The sequence below is a fragment of the Giraffa tippelskirchi genome, chromosome 13, assembly GCF_054371585.1.
Source record: "Giraffa tippelskirchi isolate mGirTip1 chromosome 13, T2T-mGirTip1v1.2.pri, whole genome shotgun sequence".
NCBI classification, from domain to species: Eukaryota; Metazoa; Chordata; class Mammalia; order Artiodactyla; family Giraffidae; genus Giraffa; species Giraffa tippelskirchi.
The window spans coordinates 86,213,961-86,236,387 of NC_137287.1; the positions used below are offsets into that span (position 1 = coordinate 86,213,961).

The 22,427-nt window shown below is 44.9% G+C and overlaps 2 protein-coding genes and 1 long non-coding RNA gene across 33 annotated transcripts in view; 2 read left to right on the top strand and 1 right to left on the bottom strand.

Annotated features, from left to right (window-relative positions):
• The window catches only part of GDI2 (GDP dissociation inhibitor 2), a 30,329-nt gene extending 26,123 nt beyond the window's left edge, over window positions 1-4,206 (top strand). For all 6 annotated transcript variants that reach the window (XM_081560531.1, XM_081560533.1, XM_081560528.1 and 3 more), the window contains 4 exons: window positions 1,237-1,408; window positions 2,811-2,955; window positions 3,145-3,199; window positions 3,288-4,206. In XM_081560531.1, the coding sequence (XP_081416657.1) occupies window positions 1,237-1,408; window positions 2,811-2,955; window positions 3,145-3,199; window positions 3,288-3,434 (519 nt within the window). In that variant the 3' untranslated portion in view covers window positions 3,435-4,206. The remainder of the gene's footprint in view (window positions 1-1,236; window positions 1,409-2,810; window positions 2,956-3,144; window positions 3,200-3,287) is intronic.
• Window positions 4,207-5,733: 1,527 nt separating this feature from the next.
• The window catches only part of TASOR2 (transcription activation suppressor family member 2), a 60,997-nt gene continuing 44,303 nt past the window's right edge, over window positions 5,734-22,427 (bottom strand). For all 26 annotated transcript variants that reach the window (XM_081560505.1, XM_081560502.1, XM_081560518.1 and 23 more), the window contains 8 exons: window positions 18,369-19,227; window positions 16,339-16,768; window positions 12,013-15,768; window positions 9,601-9,726; window positions 8,750-8,903; window positions 7,852-7,957; window positions 7,241-7,422; window positions 5,734-6,892 (listed from right to left, as the gene is read on the bottom strand). In XM_081560505.1, coding sequence (XP_081416631.1) covers window positions 6,774-6,892; window positions 7,241-7,422; window positions 7,852-7,957; window positions 8,750-8,903; window positions 9,601-9,726; window positions 12,013-15,768; window positions 16,339-16,768; window positions 18,369-19,227 — 5,732 coding nt within the window. In that variant the 3' untranslated portion in view covers window positions 5,734-6,773. The remainder of the gene's footprint in view (window positions 6,893-7,240; window positions 7,423-7,851; window positions 7,958-8,749; window positions 8,904-9,600; window positions 9,727-12,012; window positions 15,769-16,338; window positions 16,769-18,368; window positions 19,228-22,427) is intronic.
• On the top strand, window positions 16,968-22,426 carry LOC145533338 (uncharacterized). Its single transcript, XR_014074008.1, has 3 exons — window positions 16,968-18,340; window positions 20,419-20,562; window positions 22,276-22,426. It is a non-coding gene; the product is annotated as an uncharacterized LOC145533338 (long non-coding RNA).

The window sequence follows — 22,427 nt, forward strand, 5'->3', positions numbered from 1 at the left end:
TCGTAATGACTGAAAACTAATTACAGGTGTGCTTTTGTTTAAAAAAATTTTTTTTCTATTGTGTTGATTGTCGCTTAATACTAAAACAGAAATTACGAATGCGCTCTAGATGGTAAGTTTTATTTATATGGTGTGGATTGGTGCCTATCTCCCAAATTTTCATTTAAATTTAGCTTTATTTGTGTCACTTACAATTTATTGGTTGAAATGGGGCTTGGCCAATACGGTTTTATTGTTTTATTATTAATACAATTAATAATGTCAATAATAATTACCATGAACATTTATTATTTGGGGTTTAGCCATGGAACTGGCCAGGAGTTTTGTTTCTCAAATTTGAATATAAATTGTTAATTTCGTTTAAGTACATTTCTTTTTCAGTAGTTCTGTGGTGGGTTTTCATTTTCTTCCAAGTTTTCAGGGGGTGCCATTGCTGTTGATCTGCAAACCAGACCATATTTCATGAACCATCAACTTTTACAAATAGAACTGTTAAAAAACTCAGAAACTATGTTTAAAAAAAATATATTGGGATTCCTGATTGTATTCCATGGGTTCAGACCGTATAATCTACACTTACTGGTTGACCCTCTGACCCTTTATTGTTGTAGATCTTTTGTAACTATCTTGTGCTTTCAGCATACAATAATAGATGTTTAGGAAATAGGGGTGAATATTTTAATCTGATATTTCAAGGTTCTTTTTATTCATTCTTCTTTGCTTTAGGCAACTGCTTCCTCTTAGGACATTTCAGTGCTTTGATATAAAGAGGAAAACTATAATAATACATAAATTATCTTGCAACTTAAGTTTTACTTAGGAAGTACAGTCTTAAAATGAGAGTGATTATGGTCTGTTTGTAATATTAGTGCCATTTATAAAGCGTTTATTTCTCACTGGGTCCATTCACATATGATGACATTCCTTGAACAGTTTCATTTAATTCTAGCAGTATGTGAGCCCTCTTCTGCCTAGTTCTAAAGCTTATATGTCTGAACACCATGCAACACATTTTCTCTATTTGAATAAGATTTAAAATTCATAGATTTGCTCCAGGAGAACTTATAGGGATTGTTGGCAAAGCTAGTTTTAATAGTTATCTCTAATTCACTAATTTTCTGTGGTTAATGTGATGAAGATAACAGATGATGTTCAGGGAACAGTGGCATCATTATATCTTGTAAAAACATCGTGATGAACACTGAGTATTAGAAAGTCTTCAATGCTTTGTTGTAGATTGCGCGCTGTAAGCAGCTCATCTGCGATCCCAGCTATGTGAAAGATCGAGTAGAAAAAGTGGGCCAGGTGATCAGAGTCATTTGTATCCTCAGCCACCCCATCAAAAACACCAACGATGCCAACTCCTGCCAGATCATTATTCCACAGAACCAAGTCAACCGGAAGTCAGGTACATTATGGAGGTCAGGCAGTGTCTGCACAAATTGCAGCTTTTATCTGTTCTATTAGAGTGAAGAAACTTTAGTTTACGCATGGAAAATGTGATGGATCCCTTTTAGCTCATGGAACTCCTAAACCATCACTTTGAAATGGACACCTTAGGCCAGGAGTCCCACCTTGACTTGGACCCGCCTCTTGGGGCCTCTCTTCCCTCCTCTGTAGAACCGAGAGCTGGACCCTATGAGTGGGCCGTCTCTCTCATCTGAATGTTGTATGCTTGTGGGAGTTTACGCTTATTCGTTGACCTGATTTCACTGTAACTTGTAGACTGATGACAGCACTTCTTTGATGTCATGATTTGTCAATATCTATACTTGTATTTGCCTTTAGCAGTGTTCTAGAAAACAACTTTGATTTCTTTGATTATGATCACCACTTAGCTCTGAAATCATAATTCTGCATCTGTTTGCTTTAACCATTTGTTTTCATCTAGTAGCTTTTCCCATCTTTCTTTCAGTTAGAGCCCTGAAGCTTTTATTTATGAAAACTTCAACTTAAAAGGAACTATTAACCTTTAAATGGCCAATTGTATTTTTCTTTCCATATAAGAAATCAAATCACAGAAGGTTATTACTAAAACAAAGGGACTTTGACTAAAGTAATCTTTCAAGGGTTCCCAGTAGATCTCAGGGACTGGGAGAGAGTCAAGGCGAGGACTTCCCTGCTGGTGGTTCAATGGTTAAGAATCCCCCTGCCAGTGTAGGGGCACGGGTTTGATCCCTGGTCTAGGAAGATTCCACATGCTACAGAACAACTGAGCCCATGCTCAGCAACAAGAGAATCCTCTGAGAAGGCCGAGAACAGCAGTGAAGATCCAGCACAGCCAAAAGAATAAATAAAATAAAAAGAGTAAGGGGAGCCTAGTAATTGTTTTCTGTATTGGAAATTATGTAGTTACTTTAGTGTTACACAGACAAGTATGGAATTATTATGAGCTTATGTCAACGTAAGAGCAGCTTATACTGCTTGCAATTTTATATTGCTTAAAAAAAATGAGAAATCAGTAGTTGGTTAAACCCCACCTTAGCTAGTCAAAACCTTTCTAAGTACAGGGTTCGGAGAGGAGAGACAGGTTTCCACAGTGAGCTGTGGCAGCCGGGCAGACTCATGTCCACGTCCACCACTCACCGCCATGTGACCCCTTCCTCCATCTCCAGTAGGCTCAAAGTGGCTGAATGTTTGCATCCCCTATGTACGACTGACTGTGTTTCCCTCCATATAGAACTTATCTCAGAAGATAGTCTGTTCCAAGTAACGTTAACTCACAGCTTGCTGAAGTTGGGGTGAAACCGAGTGCGCACCCAGGCCCCACGTCCACAGGGCCTGGCAGTAGTGGCTTTGCTTGCTTCCAGATATCTACGTCTGCATGATCTCCTCTGCACACAACGTGGCTGCACAGGGCAAGTACATCGCCATTGCCAGCACAACGGTGGAGACCAAGGAGCCCGAGAAGGAAATCAGACCAGCCCTGGAGCTCTTGGAACCAATTGAGCAGAAGTAAGTGCTAGGTTTGTTTATGCCAGCTCACACCCAGGACCGACTGTGGCTCCCTGGTGAACTGAACCCTTGAGAACAGTGAGCGCAGCCGTCAGCTCTTCCCAGCCTCCTCGCCTGGGCTTTGAGTATCAGGCCCAGCAGTGAGGGGCGTGTCAGCTCCCTTGCTGACTGAGTTCTCTCCCCCTCCAGATTCGTTAGCATCAGTGACCTCCTTGTACCAAAAGACTTGGGAACAGAAAGCCAGGTGAGTGGCTATCTGAAAAGGTAATTACCAGGCTTCATTGGGCAATGTCACCAGATAAGTCTCAAGTCTTTGTGATTTTCATTTCCAGATCTTTATATCCCGTACTTATGATGCAACAACTCACTTTGAGACGACCTGTGATGACATTAAGGACATCTATAAGAGGATGACGGGAACCGAGTTTGACTTTGAGGAAATGAAGCGCAAGAAAAATGACATCTATGGGGAAGACTAACAGCAGTACATGTTATCATCTAATTAGGACAAACTTAAAATTTGGCAAATGATGCATATTATATGAAATCAGTATTGTAAGGCCTGCTTTTGTAATCTCAGAGATTGCAGAGCACTGTACCAGTAAATATTCCTCCCCTAATATCATGTATTAACTTGTTTTCATGGAGTGGCTCTTCCAAATTGGCAGGTTCCCACGTTCTGTTCAATTTAACCAATACTGGCTTGTGTTTTCTAGTGAAGGATCAGTTTTAAAACCTTGTGATACTGATACAGAGAACTTGATACAGTATTTGTATCTTTTAATCAGTGTAGCCTTTGCAGTTATGAGCTTCCGCTGCTCAAGAGCTGGGTCAGTGCAGCTTGCGTGCCATCTTGTCCTCTTGACGGTAAGGAGGTTCAGAACTGTCTGTAACTGGGACAGCGTCTCTTACTCCTCCCCACCCCTTTCTGTTCACATCATGTCAGGACAGTGCCCACCCAGCCCAGCCACAAGCTTGGTTTACGTGGGCCTCCAGTTCTAACCAAACTCCAGACTTAGAGTCTTTTGGAGAAAGCCTGTGTGCGGTGTTTTAACCTATTAAAACTGATGAGCGCAGAGGGGGAAAGAAACCCATCATAAAGCAGGTAAACGTAGGAGCTTCTTCTGTATCCCAGGTGTGGCTTCTTCAATGGACCAAGCTGCAGCGCAGTGTTGATTTGACAGAGCCTCTGCTTCAGTGATGTCTCCAAATGATTTCTGTACTGCAAATAAAGCCAAACTCTGGAAACCAGCTCCCTCTTGTTGGTCTTTTGTGTCCTGACAACTCAGAGCTAGTGAGTACTGCACTGGCCTGACAAGCTGCTCATCTCCTTCACTAGAGCTGGAATCAGACGTGGGGACGAGCGCCGAAGACCCCCCCCCCCATGGACAGTAGAGCGCCACCATCAGGCTGCACTGTGAGTAGACCCTGAATTACGTCCTGACACAGTGTTAATTACATTAGACCCTCCTAGGAATCCCAAGTAGTGGTTTAGAAACAGACTCTTCCATCAGAGAGTGGAGGACTCTGCCAAGTGGAGTAGGTGCTTTAATATTTCCATTTATTTCAGACTGTAGCTGCACATAGTTTTAATGGTACCCCCCTTTCCCCTGGATAGTTCAAGCCTCACTTTATGCTGTTACTACATCAGAGGAATGAGGACATTGTGACTATCCTCTCGGTCTCAGTGTTGATTCTTACAGATGAGTCTGAAGGACATAGACTTAAGGTAGGTGCTCTGCTCTGTTAAAGGATTTAGGGTAAGAACAGATTACCCAGGTGGTTACTTTAGCTCAGTTTCTCAGTCTCACACTGCCCACTTTTGGGGGGGCTTGTCCTGCACACGGTATGCACCTCCCTGGATGACATCCCTGATCACCCAGTTGAAAACTCTGCCCTCTCTAAAGAGAGTTATCTAAAATGCCCACAGGCCGCCTCCTTGTCACACAGTAATTCACACCAAACTGTTAACGCAGCAGAGGTGCCTGCTGGCCTAGTGATTAAGACAGAGAGTACCAGTGCGTCTTCATGTTCTGCATTCAGCATATTTATAGAATAATAATATGTCTGTGCCAGGCCAGTGGGTACAGGGTTGCCGAGGGCAGAGTCTGTACCGGAGTTCAGCCTGGGGTGCCCACCCTCTTGGCCTGGCTCAGCACTCAGTCACAGGACAGATGGCCTGGCAGGCGCCTGAGGGTGGCTCTCCATGTTCAGCAGAGGAGGTGGCAGGGCAGGTGCCACGCTGGGCAGGTGGCAGGTGTGTCGGCCACGTGCTCTCGTTTTTCTGTAGTGATTTCTGATTAATTCAGGGCACCTAATTCAGTTATGGTTCTCTTACTAGATTCTTGTCCCTGGGGTAAAAATTAACTGGTTGAGTTTCTAAATAAGAGCTAGGATAAAGACAGTTAAAATTCGATTGTATTCCTCCTCCTAGGAAGACAACAAGTGAAGTTATTAGCACGTTGGGTTCAGTGGGGGCAGGACATGAAGCAGGTAAATGACTTCCTGAGGGACAGGCCTAGTGTGACCCCCAGAAGGCCAGGCCTGGGGGTGGTGGGCGGTCCCGAGCTGTCCGCTGCTGGATGCTGCTGCTCTGGCCGGCTACACCTGGGATAGGGGAGCACCAGGCAGGTCTGTGGGGATGAGGCCACAGGAGTGAGGTAAGTGGGAGCATTCCTCTGGAAGCAGCTTATTCTAAGTGGCCTAAAAAATTTAAACCACTAAATCTTCCCTAACACATTTAATTTTTACTATAAAGTCATTGCAGAAGCAGTTGAATGATTTTTAGTTGTCTTTATTAAAAAAAAAAATTAGTTACAAAAATTTTGTTCCAAATAGATACTGTGTATCGTACAAATGTTTTTTGCTTGGTTTTGAGTTTTAAAGATTATTGTAGAAATTATTTCTAATATAAATAAATGATTATTTTTTCCTCAGGATTGATTTTGTAGTGCAGTATTGACATAAACCGAGTGAGTGAAAAATGACATTTCATAAATTTGTACCATTTAGGAAAAAACTAATTTCATGTAGTGTAGCATGAATAACAGGAAATATAACCACTTAAGATTGTGTGTGGTAAAACCTTTAAAACAGACTGTCACATACATTACAGATGTATTTTTGACCCTAGCATGCAAAAACAGCTACTGGTTAAAATAGGTGTACTTTTTGCTACAATTCAGTATACTTGTAAAATTCTTATTTTTAATGTTAAGTTCAATTAATAGCTTTGAAAGCATTCTGTTCAAAATGAAAATAATATTGAACACTGCAGTCCAAAGCTACTGAATAAGTACAGTGCTGCTGGAACAAAGTCATTCTAGCAACGTGTAAAACATGAAGGAAAAGTTTCCCCTGGTTGCAAAACACTGATTTGAGATCTCAAAGATTTTCAAAGAGAAGGGGAAATACTAGTTTGTTGTTGGCATCGTTGATGTCTAGGTAAGCTGCAGTTGAGCCACCTAGATAAATACAAAATTGATAATTCTGTCTTTAAGACAAAATAACCGAGAACTGTTCTGTAAGTAGGATGCTATCTACTGGGGAAAACATCCAGGAGTCTAGGTTACATTATCGTCTGTCTGCAAGTGAAAACGTTCATCATTCAGAAAGTAGATTAGTTATTCATTAGTGATACTTGAGAAAGTCCCTTTTATGCCAAACCAGCAGCAATGCCACCCCTAAATAAACTTTAAATTTACAGCATGATGTGTAACGTACAAAACAGTTTCTGAGCAACTGGTTTCTCATAGACACAGATGTCGGTATCTACCCTTGTCAATTCCAGCTCACACGGGAGTGTTTGGGAAGTGTTCTTACCAGTAGCTACTCCGAAATGGAGCTGCTACTGTCTGTATATTTTCAATAAAGTCATTTACATCTGTCACAAGAATGCCACTGTTTTCAAAGACTTCTCTGGAGACCACAGGCTTTTCTGTAAAAAGAAAAAAAACTATTTTGGTGAAAAATTCATTAATATGTATATAGCTTTTAAGTAGCAGAATCCCTTTTATTAAAAACAAAACTACATGTGAGGGGAAGAAGGAGCCTGTGTCAAATGAAGAACAAGGCTGGAAACTTTGGGGTCAGCTGCCTTGGGGGTGGGGTGCTGAAACCATTGATGGGCCTTCATTCCTTAAGTCTTAATAGACCTTTATCTAAGGAAATAAAATCTGCTCTACTTTCTGCCCCAGCCTTGTGTGTGTTCAGGCTGCCGGTGACTCCACCTGGAAGGCCATTTCCTGGCTGACGATAATCAGGTAGCACTAAGGCTGTGAATTACCTGTCAGGAAGACGGCAAATCTGGCATGAATGTGCTGAACCTGCAGGTTCACCAGACATTTCAGATGTTCAGCTTTGGTTGATGGTCGAGAGTCACACTGGTGATAGTGAAGCAGCTCAATGATGTTTGCACTCTGATATGATTTCAATATTAAGTTCTTTTTATGTGCAATTGAATCCACTCTGAAAAACACAATGTTAAGTTTAGATTAGTCTAAGTTTGTGAAAGGGTTTATTTTCCTGTATCTTAATTTTCAGTTTTATTCCTAGACTTGTGTCTTCACTGTAGGCAGTCATATTCCTCCATTTGGTCTCCACTTCTGATCTTGAACCTTCCTCACCTCCCCTCTGAAGTGCTCTGGTAATGAAGCTCTGTGAGAGCTCCGCCCCTCCCTGGCAGCGCTGGCTCTCAGGTCTGCTCCCTTGGTTCCTCTCCTAAGTACACACCTTTCCCCAACCTCTGTGCTCAGCCATTTCCTCCTCAAGATCTTATGCAAGTCCATGACCTTGTGGCAGCACTTGACCGATACTGGTCCAGATCGCAAGGAGCACTTCCAGGTGAACTTGGGGGTTCCCCACCCCCCCAGGCCTCACCTTCCATGAAGGTCTTACCTCACATCTTCCTTTAGCTTTTTATTTTCCCTGTAGTGAAGCAACCACTTCCATCTTCCATTTCCATTTAGTTTCTCTAGGATTTTGACAATTTCTTTCAGTTGAACTAGAGAGAGAACACGTTTAACAAGAGAAGATGTGTTTTAGGATTGCTGGCTGTCTAGTCAAAGCCCAGTGATTACCTGTGAGAATAAGGCCCCGTGCTTGTGTGTTCACCAGCCCTGCCCACTTACGCTCCCGCGCAAGGGAGGAGTGAGTAGAGGAAGCGCTGCAGTCATATCGACCATGGACACGGAGCAGAAGTGGGTCCTGCTGCAGCAGGCTTAACACAGAATCTATAAATATTTGCAACATTCATGATCTAAGTTAAGGTTCAGCGCAGAAGTGGTGTCCATATTTAGTTCTCATGTGCCATCAGAGCTGCAGAGACTTGGACTGTATATAACATGCTGCCCTGTGCTCTGACATCCTTCCGTGTCAGTCTCTGCTCCGAGAGAAAGCGAGGAACTGAGCAGACTGAGTGGCGGTTCTTAGATCTCTCTGGTGTTGACAAGATGGAGCGTTGATGGCAGCAGAAATGGAGGAAAGAGGGCTGATTCTAAACAAATACGTAGCTGACGATTTGCCAAAGGGAGAAACTGAATATAACAATCTCTAATGCGTATGAATAGTTTAGCTGCATTACTGAGCAGTCTGGTGGGGGAGGTAACTGGTTAATACAAAAGACGTTAAAAGCACAGTGCTTAGCACAGCATATGGCAGAAGTTAAGCCCTAAGTACATGGTGACTGATGTTATTCTAAGTTGGTAATTTCTATCTGATGAAATATTTGGGTCACTGGGCAAGGAGAAACTGATTTGACTATGTAAGAAAGGAAAGAGACCTTTAAGAGACCAACCTAATGTTAAAGTCTCTAGTAGTTTGTCATCTGATACCACAAAGCCTCCTGTCCGAAAAAGCTCTTGGTAGGTGTCATTGAGGACGTCTTCAGGGCTGTCAACTCCGGCAAAGATGACCCTGGGAAAGTGCTTCAGCTTCAGCAGAGAAGGGATCTGTAACATAAGAGGGTCCCCAGTGAAGACAGGCTCATGGGGTCACTTCTGTCACTTACCCACAGGCGTCCGGACTCAAGAACAGCTGGAAATACCTTTAACCCTGACGACTGACTTGTTAATTACACAGTGGTCTCAACTCCAAAGGTGGGGCATGGAGTTTGGGACACTTGAGGTTTGGGACGTGTATCAGCAGGTGGCAGGCTCACCACCATCTCCAGCTCAGTGCAGAGCTTGCTGTGGGTTCAGTTACTGTGTCCTGATGCAGGGCTGTGCTTGTCCTCAAAAGGGGCTCGACCTGGCACAATTACTTTTATTCAGTTAATAGGTAACCATAGTAACAAAGAGTTAAAATTTTCACAAGTCCTTTTAAAGCAAGACTTGTTTCTGTTAGATATCCAGAGGTGCAGATTTATATTTCAGGTGGAAAATCGGTCTGTTCATTGACATTCTCCCTTAGTTACTGTGACGATGTTCTTAACTTGGAGACATAATCTGCCCGATCAATACCTTGGTAAATGACAACATTAGTATCAGCAGCATGGTATCTCAAACCTGTTATCTTTGCGCTTAGATTCAACGGTATTGGGTTTTAACCTCTCCCCTAAATAATACGGCAGTGATGAGGCTAATTTCAAAACAACATAAAAAATGCTCGGAATACGTTTCTCTGTAAGAAGGTGATCTCCAAACCTACCTGATGCAGGTGGGATGCTATATCTTCATTTCTGATTATGACTAAGAGTGCACCTTTCTCTCTGTGAAACACTTGACAGAAATGCTGAGGTTCGATTTCTGTGTGGCCTCCTTTCCTCAGGATATTCTGAAAGATTTACAGATAGCTATTATTTAAGAAAGGATACTTGCACAGAACTGTTATAAAACTGCTGACAGAAGATATATAAGAATGCACATCTTATTTACTAAATTATGTCCTAATAAGGCACATATATGGCAGTTTGCCTTTACTACTAGACGAGCACTTTATAATGAATCTTCTATGTCCATATCAAAGGCTGATTCTTCGGAAACATCAAACATACTCCCTCTGAAGGGAGTCACCTGGGGATGAAGATACTTACTTTAAAACTGCCGCCTCAGTCAGTGTTTCCAGGACTGTGACCAGATCCCTGATGCCTGTGCACTGCTCTGAGTATCACTAGCGAGGGCGGATGCTGGAGAAGCTGGCAGACGCTTGGGACGGTGTAGGCTCTGGGGTGTGGCAGGTGCTGGGGTTACACTGGGCCTGGTAACCGGGGGTGAGGGGCATGGCTCTATCCCACAGAATGGCTCTGCAGTAAGCTTTGTTGGGAGGATAAGCTCATGTAGTTAAAGAAGTTCCTCAACCTTGTCGTCCTCTGATTTTGATGCTGTTTCTGTCTGGAGGGTTGCCAATAACACTGTCCATCATTTGTTATTTCTTTTATAAAAATAAGGTGTTACATGGGTCAGTCTCCCTTGGATCTCAAGTCAACCTGAATTTTGACTTTGAATTCTTCATTCAAAATGTATGGTGATGCTAATACAACACTGTAAATCAACCATGTGCTAAGTCGCTAAGTTGTGTCCGACTCTTTGTGACCCGATGGACGGTAGCCTGCCAGGCTCCTCTGTTCATGGGATACTCCAGGCAAGAATACTGGAGTGGGTTGCCATGCCCTCCCTCCAGGTAAATCAACTATACACCAATAAAAATCTAAAAGTAAAATGAAAAAAAGTATGGCGATGTATTTTCAAAAATATTCCTACAGACGAGATTTCTTTTAATAAAGAGCTCACTAAAATATCTAAGTATCTAATATCGTGCATCACTTCACGACTAAACGGGGCCTGACACCCCATCGACGCTCTGGGACAGATGAATTTTCCAGGAGAGCTTTCTGAGCTACAAACACTGCTCCTGATTAGAGAATAAAGTGTAATGTATTTTACGTGTCCACTTGCTCACCTGAATAACACAATTTGTTATTTTCTGTTGTAAATAGTGGTCATGTGACAAAATATTACCATGAAACAATACAATCCCTATTGAAACAAGTGTGTTATCTAGAAGTATTCCTGCTATAAATAAACTAACATCCTTCCGGTTGCTCCCGTATGGAAACCAGCGTCACTTGTGCTCTGCTGAGGATATAAGAATATAAGAACCAAGATCTTGCACTGCTGCTTTTGAGGAGAGGGAAGCAAGAAGAAAGCCAAGTGTTCTGCTCACTGTGGCAGAACAGGGACTTGGCCCTGACTCACTTCAGCACATGTCAAGGTACGGCTATGCACTCAGCCAAAGAAAATCAACTCTAATTCAAGGTTAAAAAAGATTATTTCCAGATTACTTCTGGAGGCGAAGCACCTTCGAAAAAAGACTGAAGGCCATTTCATGCTGTAGTTTTTTCAACAAAACTGCCTCCCAAAATGGTGTGGAAATGGGAGCAATGATGGGGGTGGAGGAGACCACATCTGGCAGCCATCTGTGAAAAACCATGGACAGCAAAAGGAGCCTTGGTTGGGAGAAATACCAGTTACACAGAAGATCAGATTTCACAAATTTGAAAAAAATAAATACTTAGAAATCATATTTAAATGATACAAAATTGGAGCCATTAGCATCTCCCAGGAGACAGTCTCTGGCTCAGCCACCTGGGGAGCTTCGTGAGGCTGCTCTTCCTCACTCAGCCACCCTCCGGGCGCTGGTCGTGAGGAGACGCTCTCTACAGCACGGCTGCTCTTTCAGAAGCACTTCTCAGCGCCTTCCAGGGGCCTAGGGTGGTCGTCTCAGTGCTGCTGTGTGATCCTTTGACCCGATGGTGACCACTACACTCTGGGAGGCCCTCTCTACCCTTTGGGGAGCCTCCTCAGGCCCGGAGGTGCTCAGTGACTGTGACGCACCCACACTGACCAGGCTGACACGGGGAGGACCCCCCCAGAAGGCGGGCACATAGGACCTTGCCCTGCTCTGCGGCGGCCTCGGGGACGGGGAAAGCTGAGCTGAGAAGGTGAAACACATTGTGGCTTCTTTCTGAAACTGAGAATGCTGTATTATTAAAAAAAAAAAAAAAAAACTTGGACTCGCAATCAAAATAATAAAAACTATAGGAAAAATCTGGCACCTTACCTTTGTTCTTACAAAGAAGGACTTGTCTTCTGTCTCCACAAGGTGGAAGAGGAAGGTGCCGGAACACGCCTCCCGCACCACTCGCTCCAGCTTGACTCGCAGGCTGGAGCACAGGTCGGCCACCAGGTCCTCATAGGAGGCGGGCTGCGGGCTGCAGACACACAGCTCGCGGGGCACGGTCGCTCCCAAAGCCACAGGCGGCTCCGTGTCCTGGACCACCTGGTGGCTGCTCAGCATCACCTTGTTGAACTCGGCATACTCGCTGAGAATGACAGCTATGTCGTTGCGTGAGTCTTTCAATGTACTGTTGTATTTCAGCTTGTGGAGGTGGAAGGAGGCAGTCTGATTCCGGTCCGAGTTTGTGAGGTGATTTCTACCGTGGCCACACCTCTTCTTCCAGGAGGAGGAGTGGTCCACATGGTTGGGCATCTGATGCACAACTGTCACCACGAGAGGACTCCTGCTTCGGGAGGTGGGAGGCAGCCCCGGGCACGCGGGCATTGGGGTCCCAGGGAAAGCCCCAGTGGCGACCTGGGGCGGGGGCTCCTTTGGAAAGACGCCGGGCAAAAGGGCAGAATGCCGAGCGGCTCCCATCTTCACAATTTGTTTCAGTTTGTGTGCAAAACGCAGGTGCTCCAGGTCTAAAGTGTTCTGGGTGAGGTCATCTGCCCTCTGCTGGACATCCGCCCAGGAGCTGAGCAAGCCGCGTGGGGCTGTGCCGCTGGGGCGCCGCCTCAAGCCGTGCAGGGTTCTTGGGGTGTCTCTGAGCTCTCTGGTCACAGTGAAGTTGGCATAGCTCCTGGGGACCCCGCAGACATCTCGGATTTGGACGTAACAGGGCACACACGTAGCTTCCTTCTTCAGTCCACCCAGCCAACTTCTGGGAGGAACGCTGGTCTCCAGCCCTGGAACCTGGCTCGCATAGCCCCAGTTGTGGTGATCACTGGTGTTCAGGCTCAGGAAAGAGTCATAACTGTCTTTGGATGCACCTTCTCTTTTCCCGGTGTGGCCATATTGTGAAGCACGGGACTCTTCTGTGTCGTATCTGGGGTGTCCATACTCACCTGGAGAGTCCTGATCCGAGTCTCCAGAAAGGGGTTCATAGCAGATGTCAGAGAGCACACCCACACCCATGCCTCTGCCTGTGCCTGCCTCACCCACGCTCCCACCTTGCAACTGCTCTTCAGAGACCCCACCGACGGGAGGTGCACCAGATCGGGGAGCAAAGGATGCAGAGGGCTCTGGACCGGCACTCTCGCCGTGGGCTGCGGTACCTGGGTGAGCATCAGCCTGCAGGTATGCGGGGAGAAGTCCGCCACAGAGCAGATCCCATACTGCACACGGTGACCCCTCCTGCAGCAGGCAGGCTGGCTCCTGTCTGCCTTGTGGAGAGGTGGCGAGCAGCTGGGGGCCGACACCTCCCGGATCCATGGCTCTTTCCTGTAACTTGGCTCCACTCTCCTCACTGTCGAGCAGATGGGTCATCCCGACGACTGGGACTTCCTGTGTCGGGAACCCTGTCCCCATGTCGCTGGGGCCTGCGCTGTGGGCTGCGGTGGCTCCACCCGAGGGGAGTGCAGGCTTGGGGAGCTCTGGGTGCCCATGGGTCTGTGCACCCTCAGCTCCAACAACCGGGTCGGAGCGTAAGGACTTAACCAGGATGTAACAGCATTCGTGTCTTTTCATATCACTGCTCAGGACATCTTCAGGAAAGCTCTTAGTGCTGGTCACCGCAGCACCTGGTGTGGCTGTAGAAACAAACACGTCAGCAGAAGACTTGTTTTCAGGGATCTCTCCAGGACTGAAAGGCTCACTGGTCTCCAGGACATGATGATGTGGGTGGGGGCTGCAGGTCTCCACACCCGTGGGCTGCAGTGGGTGTCCTGATGATACCAGGTTTTCTAGAGAACCTCTGTACGTGACAGTGCAGGCAGGCTGGGTTACCGTGGCATCACAGTCTGGCCTCTTTCCTGAGAGAGAGAAGCCCTCGCCACATTTACTCGGGCCAGTTTCCTGAGTGACGTCACCAGGAAGGATTAAGAATCTACCTTTTCTTCCTGCGTGGTTCTTTAATCGTAGAGGCGTTTCAGCAGAAAGCTGCATCTGCTGTACCTGAGCTGAGTTATCCTGTTCCACTGGATGGGTGGCAGCAACGAGAGAACTTTCCTTTTCTGTTACGGCCAAATCTCCTGACTCGACCTTGGAGAGCCTGGTGCTTTTCTCAGCGAGTGCGTCAGAGTGTTTCAGACCATGGAGATGTGGAGATGTGGCCTGAGCTGGTGGTGCTTCTTCCACTGGTGCCTGGGGGTCAGGGCTGGAAGCTGGTGACACTTCTTCAATCAAGGAACCGAACGGGAAGTCAGAGGCAAGGTGAACTTCCTCCGCAACCTCCAGGGTACATGTTTCTTTAGAAAGTATGAAAGCCACTGTCTGTAAATGATCACCTTTCCCCTCTTTGTTTTCTGCTGGCTTCACAGACGTGTTAGCAGCAGAGTTCACGTCTCTGTTTTCTATGAAAGGAACCTCTACAGGCGCGAATGTTTCCTCTGCCATCTCCTGAAGGTCTACGCAGGGTAGAGGGGCCTCCCGCAGTCGCTCCGCTTCACCAGTGGGCGCTTCTTCCCTAGGACTCATGGGTGGTGACAGGGTGAGAGTGAGGTCAAGGTTGGAATCCTCCTCTGATACCTTGAGGCTGACCTCCTCTCTATTCACAGACAGGCCTGCTTCTTTGGTAAATGTGGAATTAAATGATTGAAAACTAATATTTTCACTGTTTAGACCACTCTTGTCCTTCTTTAGTTCTGAAGAGCCACACAGAGTATTCCTTATTGATGCGATGCAGTTAAGGGAATCCTTTTTTCCCAAGGGGGCAGAGGCTGACGATGGAACTACTTCAACCTGGGATGGCTCTATTATTTCTTCTGAAGAGATGCTCAAGAGATTCTGTGTTGGGAGAAGGAATTCTTGAGAGAGTTTCATTTCTTCTCTGGGTAACGAGTAATTTGAACTTTTAGCCAATGGCAACGCTTCCGTTACCATGGGATTATCACATGGTGAAGGTGAGCCTGCCACAACCTGTCCCTTTTGTAAGGAACATGTTTCTTCAGCAAGTGTCTCTCTATGCAGTGAGGAGGCATGGAGGTACTGAGTGCCCTTTTGTCCTGACACTGCCAGCGAGGGGTTGTCCCCAAGGCCCTGCATCTGTGACTTTTCAAATGTGGACACGGGATGTCTAAAGCTTGCAGCAGGTGACACCTGTTTAGTCAACTCCACGTTAAAGGCTGTAGGTTTGTCAGCTCTGTTGACAGCTTCTGTCTGTACTGGCACGTAGGCACTTTTTTCCAAAGTGAGCGTAACTGGTTCCAGATTAATCATCACATACCCTGTATCACCCTTCCCCTCCAATGGCTGACATTCTTTGTTTATTGGGGTGCTACACTGGATAAGGTCCTGCAGAGCATCTGCTTCTGTTTCCCTTTGTGCATGAAAAATATCAACTTTGCTCTCAAGGGTGCTGTACACAGACTTCTGACAAATCATTGATGGACTGCTGATCTCATCATAAGTCTTGGCAAACGTGGTTTGTGGGGCAGTATCATTATAAGAGGTCACTTGTGTGTTTTCAAGAGGTTCAAAGGTTTTATCTTCCCCAGGAATAGAAGGTCCGTTAGCTTGACTGCTTCCAATGCTAGGAAGCACAAGATCGGAAGTCTCCAATTTACCTGATGACTCTTGTTCAGCTTTCCCCCTAATTATCTGAAATGATTAAAGCAAAAGAAATAAATTAAAAAAAAAAAAACCAAGAGTCTAAAATACATAGTTTTTTAAAAAGAATTTACATATGTGAAGAACAAAGAACGATTTTAGCTAGCTCTTGTCTTTTTGAATCTTCACAGGGCAGAGATCAAGCAAATCCCTTTCTTGTTACATAGGCTTAAAATACACCTGAGAGATTTTTTTTAAATACACAAGAGCTCCAATAAACACTATTCTAGGTAAGACATAATAAGTATTCTGCTCAGAAAGAATAAGTAATTGGCCCCAAATCACACTACTAAAAAGCTACATAATTATGGCTGGCTCCTAGATCATCTACCCTTAACGATTTTTTTCCTACTTTCATTTCTTCAATCAGGATGGTAGATAAGCTCCAACAGCAGACAACATGGAGTTTGAAAACTTAAGTTTCTGGCATTATAACCCTCTACACAGTTAGAGAATCCACTTTCCTAAAAGAAATCGGTGCCTTGTTTTGCAAGTGATTTTATGTATAAAAAAATTTCTTCAAAAGTAATGCCAGCATTTTTAGTATTCATCTTTACTGACCTCGTTATTGTAAGAACAGATGAAATTCTGGCTTTCTGGGCTTTCCCGGTGACCCACTGTTGGAAACATTTCTTTCTGTTCATTCTGCACCCAGAGCTCCAGGCCTCTCACGGGAGGCGGCTTCGTGAAAGGAAGCAGGGGGTCAGCGCCAGGGCAGGACACCTCAGCTGCACAGCCTCTGGGAGCCTCGCTGGCCTCCAGCAGAGGGTCTGCGGAGTACCTCTCTACTCTGGAGGGCTCCTCGATTTCACCGAACTCAAATGACTCTAGTGTGCTATTTATGGACACGTATTTTGCTGGGTTGCTGTGTTCTACAACTTTCCGGGATGACCGCACAACTTTGTTCTGTCTGCTATAGAACAGAGCCACCCACATATGCAGCAGAAGCTTCACCTCTTCCACGTTATCCGGTAGATCAGTATTCCAGGGCCTGAGGGTTTAAAGAACAAATGAAAATCATTGAAGATGACTCTTCTAGATGACTGTCATATCATAAAGCAAGTGCTTTCATTATTAACCTTAGTTTTTATGTTGTTTTCTTTTAAAAATTACATGAGCATGAAATAAAAGACAAAAATGAAGTTGATTTGACAAATAATTACAATGCTTCTCATCTCTTCTTTTTACAGAGACAGAGCCAGGAGCTGGAAATCAGAGTTTTTAAGTGACTTCTTTCAAAACACAAACTCTTGTGAGTGGAAGAACCATGATCGAACACAGGCCTTCCTGCTCTGAGCCTGGGGCTCTCCCCATATTCAACGCGAGCTCTCCTGGGACAAAACAGACACCTTATGTGAATAATGGCTTCAGTGACTTCCCAAATCCTCATCTTCTGGCTTCCGGAAAGTCTGACCAACTCATTTCTTTTCTAATTCTACATGTCTAACAGTTGGGAAGTCTGAAGATTAAAGCAGTCAGGCAGTTCAGCAGAACTGCACTATTTTTAGATCCCAGCAAGAATCTCCTGAAACCATAAGGGAGACAGAACACACTTCTGGCCATGTGCCAGGCCAAAGAACAACAGAGCGAGTGCAATGAGTCAGAGGGCTTACAGAGCAGGGCTTCAGTGAAGCAGGATTCAGGGGAAGGAAGTGACCCTCCTGAGCAAGTGCAGGCTCTTAGGTGTGAGCTGGTCCTGGAGCTAGGAGAGGAGTCTGACGGAATTCAGGGCCTTGCACAAGCATCATCCCCCTGCCAGGAGCTGAGGTCACAGGCCAGTGCTCATTGCTAACAGGGATAGTCACTGTTCAGTACCAGCCTGTCACCGTGCAAATCCTCATCACATAGCTATTACTAAACTCATGTTAAAAGCATTGCCCAGACTGTCACCCTTCCCAGGTGTCATCTGGACACTGGTGAGAAATGTAGACTCTCAGGCTCTACCCCAAACACAGTCAGAACCCACAGTTCAGTGAGTTCCCAGGTTGAGTATCAGGAAGGGCCAGAAGTGCTGTTCCGAGAGCTGGGGGAGCCCTGACTCCACACCGAGGCTGGTCCACGCTCCAAAGCCAGTGCTCTTAGCTCTCCGCTATTCTGCCTTGGTCCCTCATGAAGATTTCTAGAACAACCCCATGTAAACGTGCTCACTCACAGCAATGTGACCAACTTGACAAGCTATAAGTTTTGTTTTTTAATTATTTATTTCCTTATTTGGCTGCACTGGGTCTTAGTTGAAGCTCATGGGATCTAGTTCCCTGACTAGGGATTGAACCTAATCCTAATCCTGCTTGGGGAGGGAGGAGTCTCAGCCACTGGACCACCAGGGAAGTCCCCAAGTAATTCTTTAAATGTTTCTTCTGGGATTCAGTCTGCAAAGCATTATTCCTTTACCTCACTATTTTCCACCAAGATCTTATTTACATATTACAATTCAAGGACCAGAAAGACTCATGAAGGAGCATCTCAGTGATCCACTGCTCAGTATTACTCCCCATTTACTGGATTTTACACCCTTCTTTCTCCTCCTCAGACTGAGCACAGCATCCCTTCTCCCTATATCGAGGTATCTACCCAGTGTCGCCCCTACTCACCCATGCAGCGCTCTGACCACAGTCTTCTCCAGCGGGTTGTTGGTGTACTTGCTGTCTAAGCTGAAAGAGTAATCTGCTTCGCATGTGAACGTGACCTTAAAGGAGCCGTCACAGCAGAACACCGTGTGTGAGGAGCAGCAGAAGTCCTGCGGCCCAGTGGGCAGCAAACTGGCCCTGTGCCTGAAGGCCAGGGCTATGGAGAGCTTCTGTAGTGGGGGCGTCATATTCGGGCGCAGGAAGGGTATCACCTTCCCCACGGGGGTCCCCATGTCAGAGCCTTTGGTGCTACTCTTGGCAAAGGCCAGGCCTGGGCTCCCCCTCTTTGAATGTTCTGCGAGGAGCAGGGCGTAGGAATGCTCTGCAGCCACGAAAGAGCTCTGGCTTGTGTCGGAACTCTCGTGGGTTTCCTTGGGAAGTGCTGGCTGGGCTTCTGCAGGGGCCCAACTGCCAGGACCCACGCTCTCTTCCTCTGGGCTGACCGTGGGGTCTGACGATGGATTACTCTGGTCAGAGGAGGGCTTGGGTAACGGCCCACCTTTCTGACTTTTAACTCCTCTGTGGTATTCGTGGTCTGATGTCCCACGCAAAGGCTGTTCTTTAGAAAGTGGAACACTGTTTTGTGGTGGCTCCAGGGAGCAGGGGAGGTTTCTGGGCTCAGGGGATGGCGTGCTGGAGGTAGCAGCACTCAGAGCCAGGTCGGCCAGCATGTTCAGGGCCTGGGAGTCACAGCCGACAACGGAGATTTCAGTCGGGGGTTTTGGGGCCACTGTGACATGTTCTGGTTGGGCTGTATTTATGCTAATAACATCTTGACCACTGGAAATTTCTGATTGAAGCTGTAAAGCAGTTTCTCCTTTGGCTTCAGTGTAAAAGAAAAAAAGACATACAACATTTGATTTCCATAGAACTAATTCTTTGTTGTATTACTATGGCTCAATGAAAGTCAACAGTTAAGGTGACATATTCAAAAACCTCTTGGTATGTTGCAAAGTTTGTATTAAGTTTTTATTATCCACTGAGGTCTTGTCCAGTTCCCTGAGGCTTTATAATGTGTTTACCAGAGGAACAAGTCCTAAGGAGTATGAATATTAATTTAAAAAGAAATTACCCTTTGAAACTGCATGTACTGATCTACACACAAGGCATACTGCTCAGCTAGAGAAATATACAAAGACAACCCCCCGCCCCAAAACCAAGAAAACAAGACTTCTGCCTTCAGAGGGCTTACAGTCTAGTGAGACTCTAAGAGTTTCTAAGTTTAAAGTGTATATTATAGAATGTTAACGTACTTCCTTAGAAATCATTTCACAAGTTATTACAGAAATAACCTAAGTTCAAAACAGAGACCATTTTAACCATATTGATGTTTAATTATAATGTTATGATATGAATAAAACATGAGAACTGTTTTAGGAATATTCTGAATTGCCAATTAACTTCAAGTTTTAAAACTTCAGTTTTTACATTGAAAACATTTCCTCTCTACTCTGCAAAAAAGCAAATCTCCTCATCTACTGGTAATTCTTCCAGCAGGTAGTCACGTCTCCCCATGTGCTTCTGGTCAGAAACCACACACTCAGGTGGTTTACTTGCCTTCTCAAAAGCGGTCATCACGAAGGACAGAGCTCACAACAGTACTAGGCAGTGAGTCCCTGTAGCAGGTGGCTAGATGGACAGAAAAACTGACTGTGCCCCTCTTTATAATTAGTAGTAGCAGGTCTGACATGAATTACCAACCTGTCTCCAAAGGCCAGTGACAATATGTTTACAGAGGAAACTCTGGCTTATGAGGTCATCAAACAGAAAGACGAGAGTGTGAGTATGGTGAGGAGGGTGGAAAAGCTCCAAGGCGGAGAGGTGGGAGAAAGTGACCCAGAGAGTTGTCTCATGAGCCCCCTGGGTGTACTGGAAACACGAAATCCATTTTAGGATCGATGTGTCTGCTGACAGTTCATTCTACCCTTTAATACCTTTAATACTCTTACACCAAGTGTCATTCTGGATAGAATCAAGTGAAAGAGTCCATTTTAATAAATATGTGTCATTTCAGGTAACGGAGAAGGCACTGGTGACCCACTCCAGTACTCTTGCCTGGAAAATCCCATGGACGGAGGAGTCTGGTAGGCTGCAGTCCATGGGGTTGCTAAGAGTCAGACACAACTGAAGCAACTTAGCAGCAGCAGCAGCATTTCAGGTAAATTACTTAAGTACTGACTTGTTAGAGGTTTTCAATTCGTTAAAAATACAATACTGATTACCTCTTTTAAGAAATATAGATAAGAAGATGCCAAATGAATTATAAAAATATAGAGATTTCTATAAATAAAAACTATATTGAAAACTTTAAAAAGGACAGAAAACCATTAGTTTCAGTAACAAAATGACTAAGCCTTCTTAAACTCTGATATTTCAAGTAAAAGAAATGAAGCAGATTAAGACATAAAAGAAAAATTAAGACATTATTTAAAAGGTGGTAATCTTACAATTTTAACTTGGAATATGGCTGTACAATGTATACAGACATTTGCAATACAAATCAGCCTTTTCCTGAATGCACACTGTGAAAACTTTGCATTTTCTGCCAATGCCGTCATATACCTCCTCCTACTAATGGACTAACCTGCAAGTATCTGGAGGCCAGTTCAGCACAAGGAATTCTAACATGGCTAAGAATACAATGCATTATGTATGTGTCTATGCTCATCCTGTCTACAAACTAACTGGAAAGACAGGACCAAGACACACCAGATGACTGGAAGAGTATGAATGCAATTCTTTAATGTTCTCAAAAGCCCAAAAGGAACTGAAAGAAAGGAGAGATGAGTGCAGATCAGAGCCCCAGGAAACGCCTCCATGTGACTGAGCTGAGCACAGGCGATGCACAGTAGTGACCCCAGGTGCGCAGTGTGGGAGCCTGGCACGGGGAAACTGCAGGGGAGAGACGTGGAGCCCTGGGGAGACTACCTTGTGACCGCCTGGGGCGACAAGCAGAGTCAGCGTTTGGTATGACTCTCTATAGGCTATACAGTGATGAGATTTCAGAACATCTTCAGTCATAAACAACTTTAAACAAACTGAGGAAAGAGACTTCCCTATAGGTCCAGTGGTTAAGACTCTGTGCCTCCAATGTGGGGGGCATGGGTTTTGCTGCAGTGAGGTGCACTTGAAAACTAAAAAAAAAAAAGAGGAAAGAAAAAACCAAGCTCATCGGTAATACCATCACATCAACAAAAGTTTCTTTTCCTGAATTCCACCTAAGATTTTTTTAAAAATCTAAAGATAGATAAGAGAGAAAGCAGAATCATGACATTAGACAGAAAACTGATAGGATTACAAAGGTATGAGTAAATGAAGGTTTTTCTAAACAAGAAACAGCACCACGTAGCACAACAGGGCTCAAGACTGAAGACCCTGTAAATGGCGCAGGTCTTGCCAAGTGGTGGGGGCTGCACTGCACTCATAGAGAGCGTGGGCATGAGAGCGGCATGGAGCAAGGTGAAGAGCCAAGGCTACGATGACTTGAGAACTTTCCAGTGATGAGGAGCTTCCAGCAGGTGAGACACAGAAGCTCACATAAGGAAATTCTGTTATCCTCTTCCACAAATGCAGAAGTAAATAAACTTAATGCCTTTTAAGACCAAATACAGTATTCTGGATTCCTGACTGCTTTGAACCACTTCTTTACAGTTCCCTCTGGGCAGACTTATAACCTTCTCCTTTTTATAACTGATTATGGTCCAGAAAAGTACTGCCATATGCTATCTGCTTGTGAATTTAGTCACTTAAAAAGACCATTTATACTTTAACTCTGGTAAACCATTCCTGTTCAGGCTTTCTGCAAACTGAAAAGTAGGTTTTACTTAGTAAAGGCACGAATATTCACACTTTCCTAATTTATTCACAACAGGAAACCAAGTTACTCGTCCTGTCAGAGTCTGAACTATAGAAGACAGCAAGAACCTGACAGACTTCAGCTAATCTTGTACTGGTCAATATACTATCTTGTAATCTCGATTAGTCTGTATTGTGCTGTTGAAATATATAGGAAGTGTGTTTCTT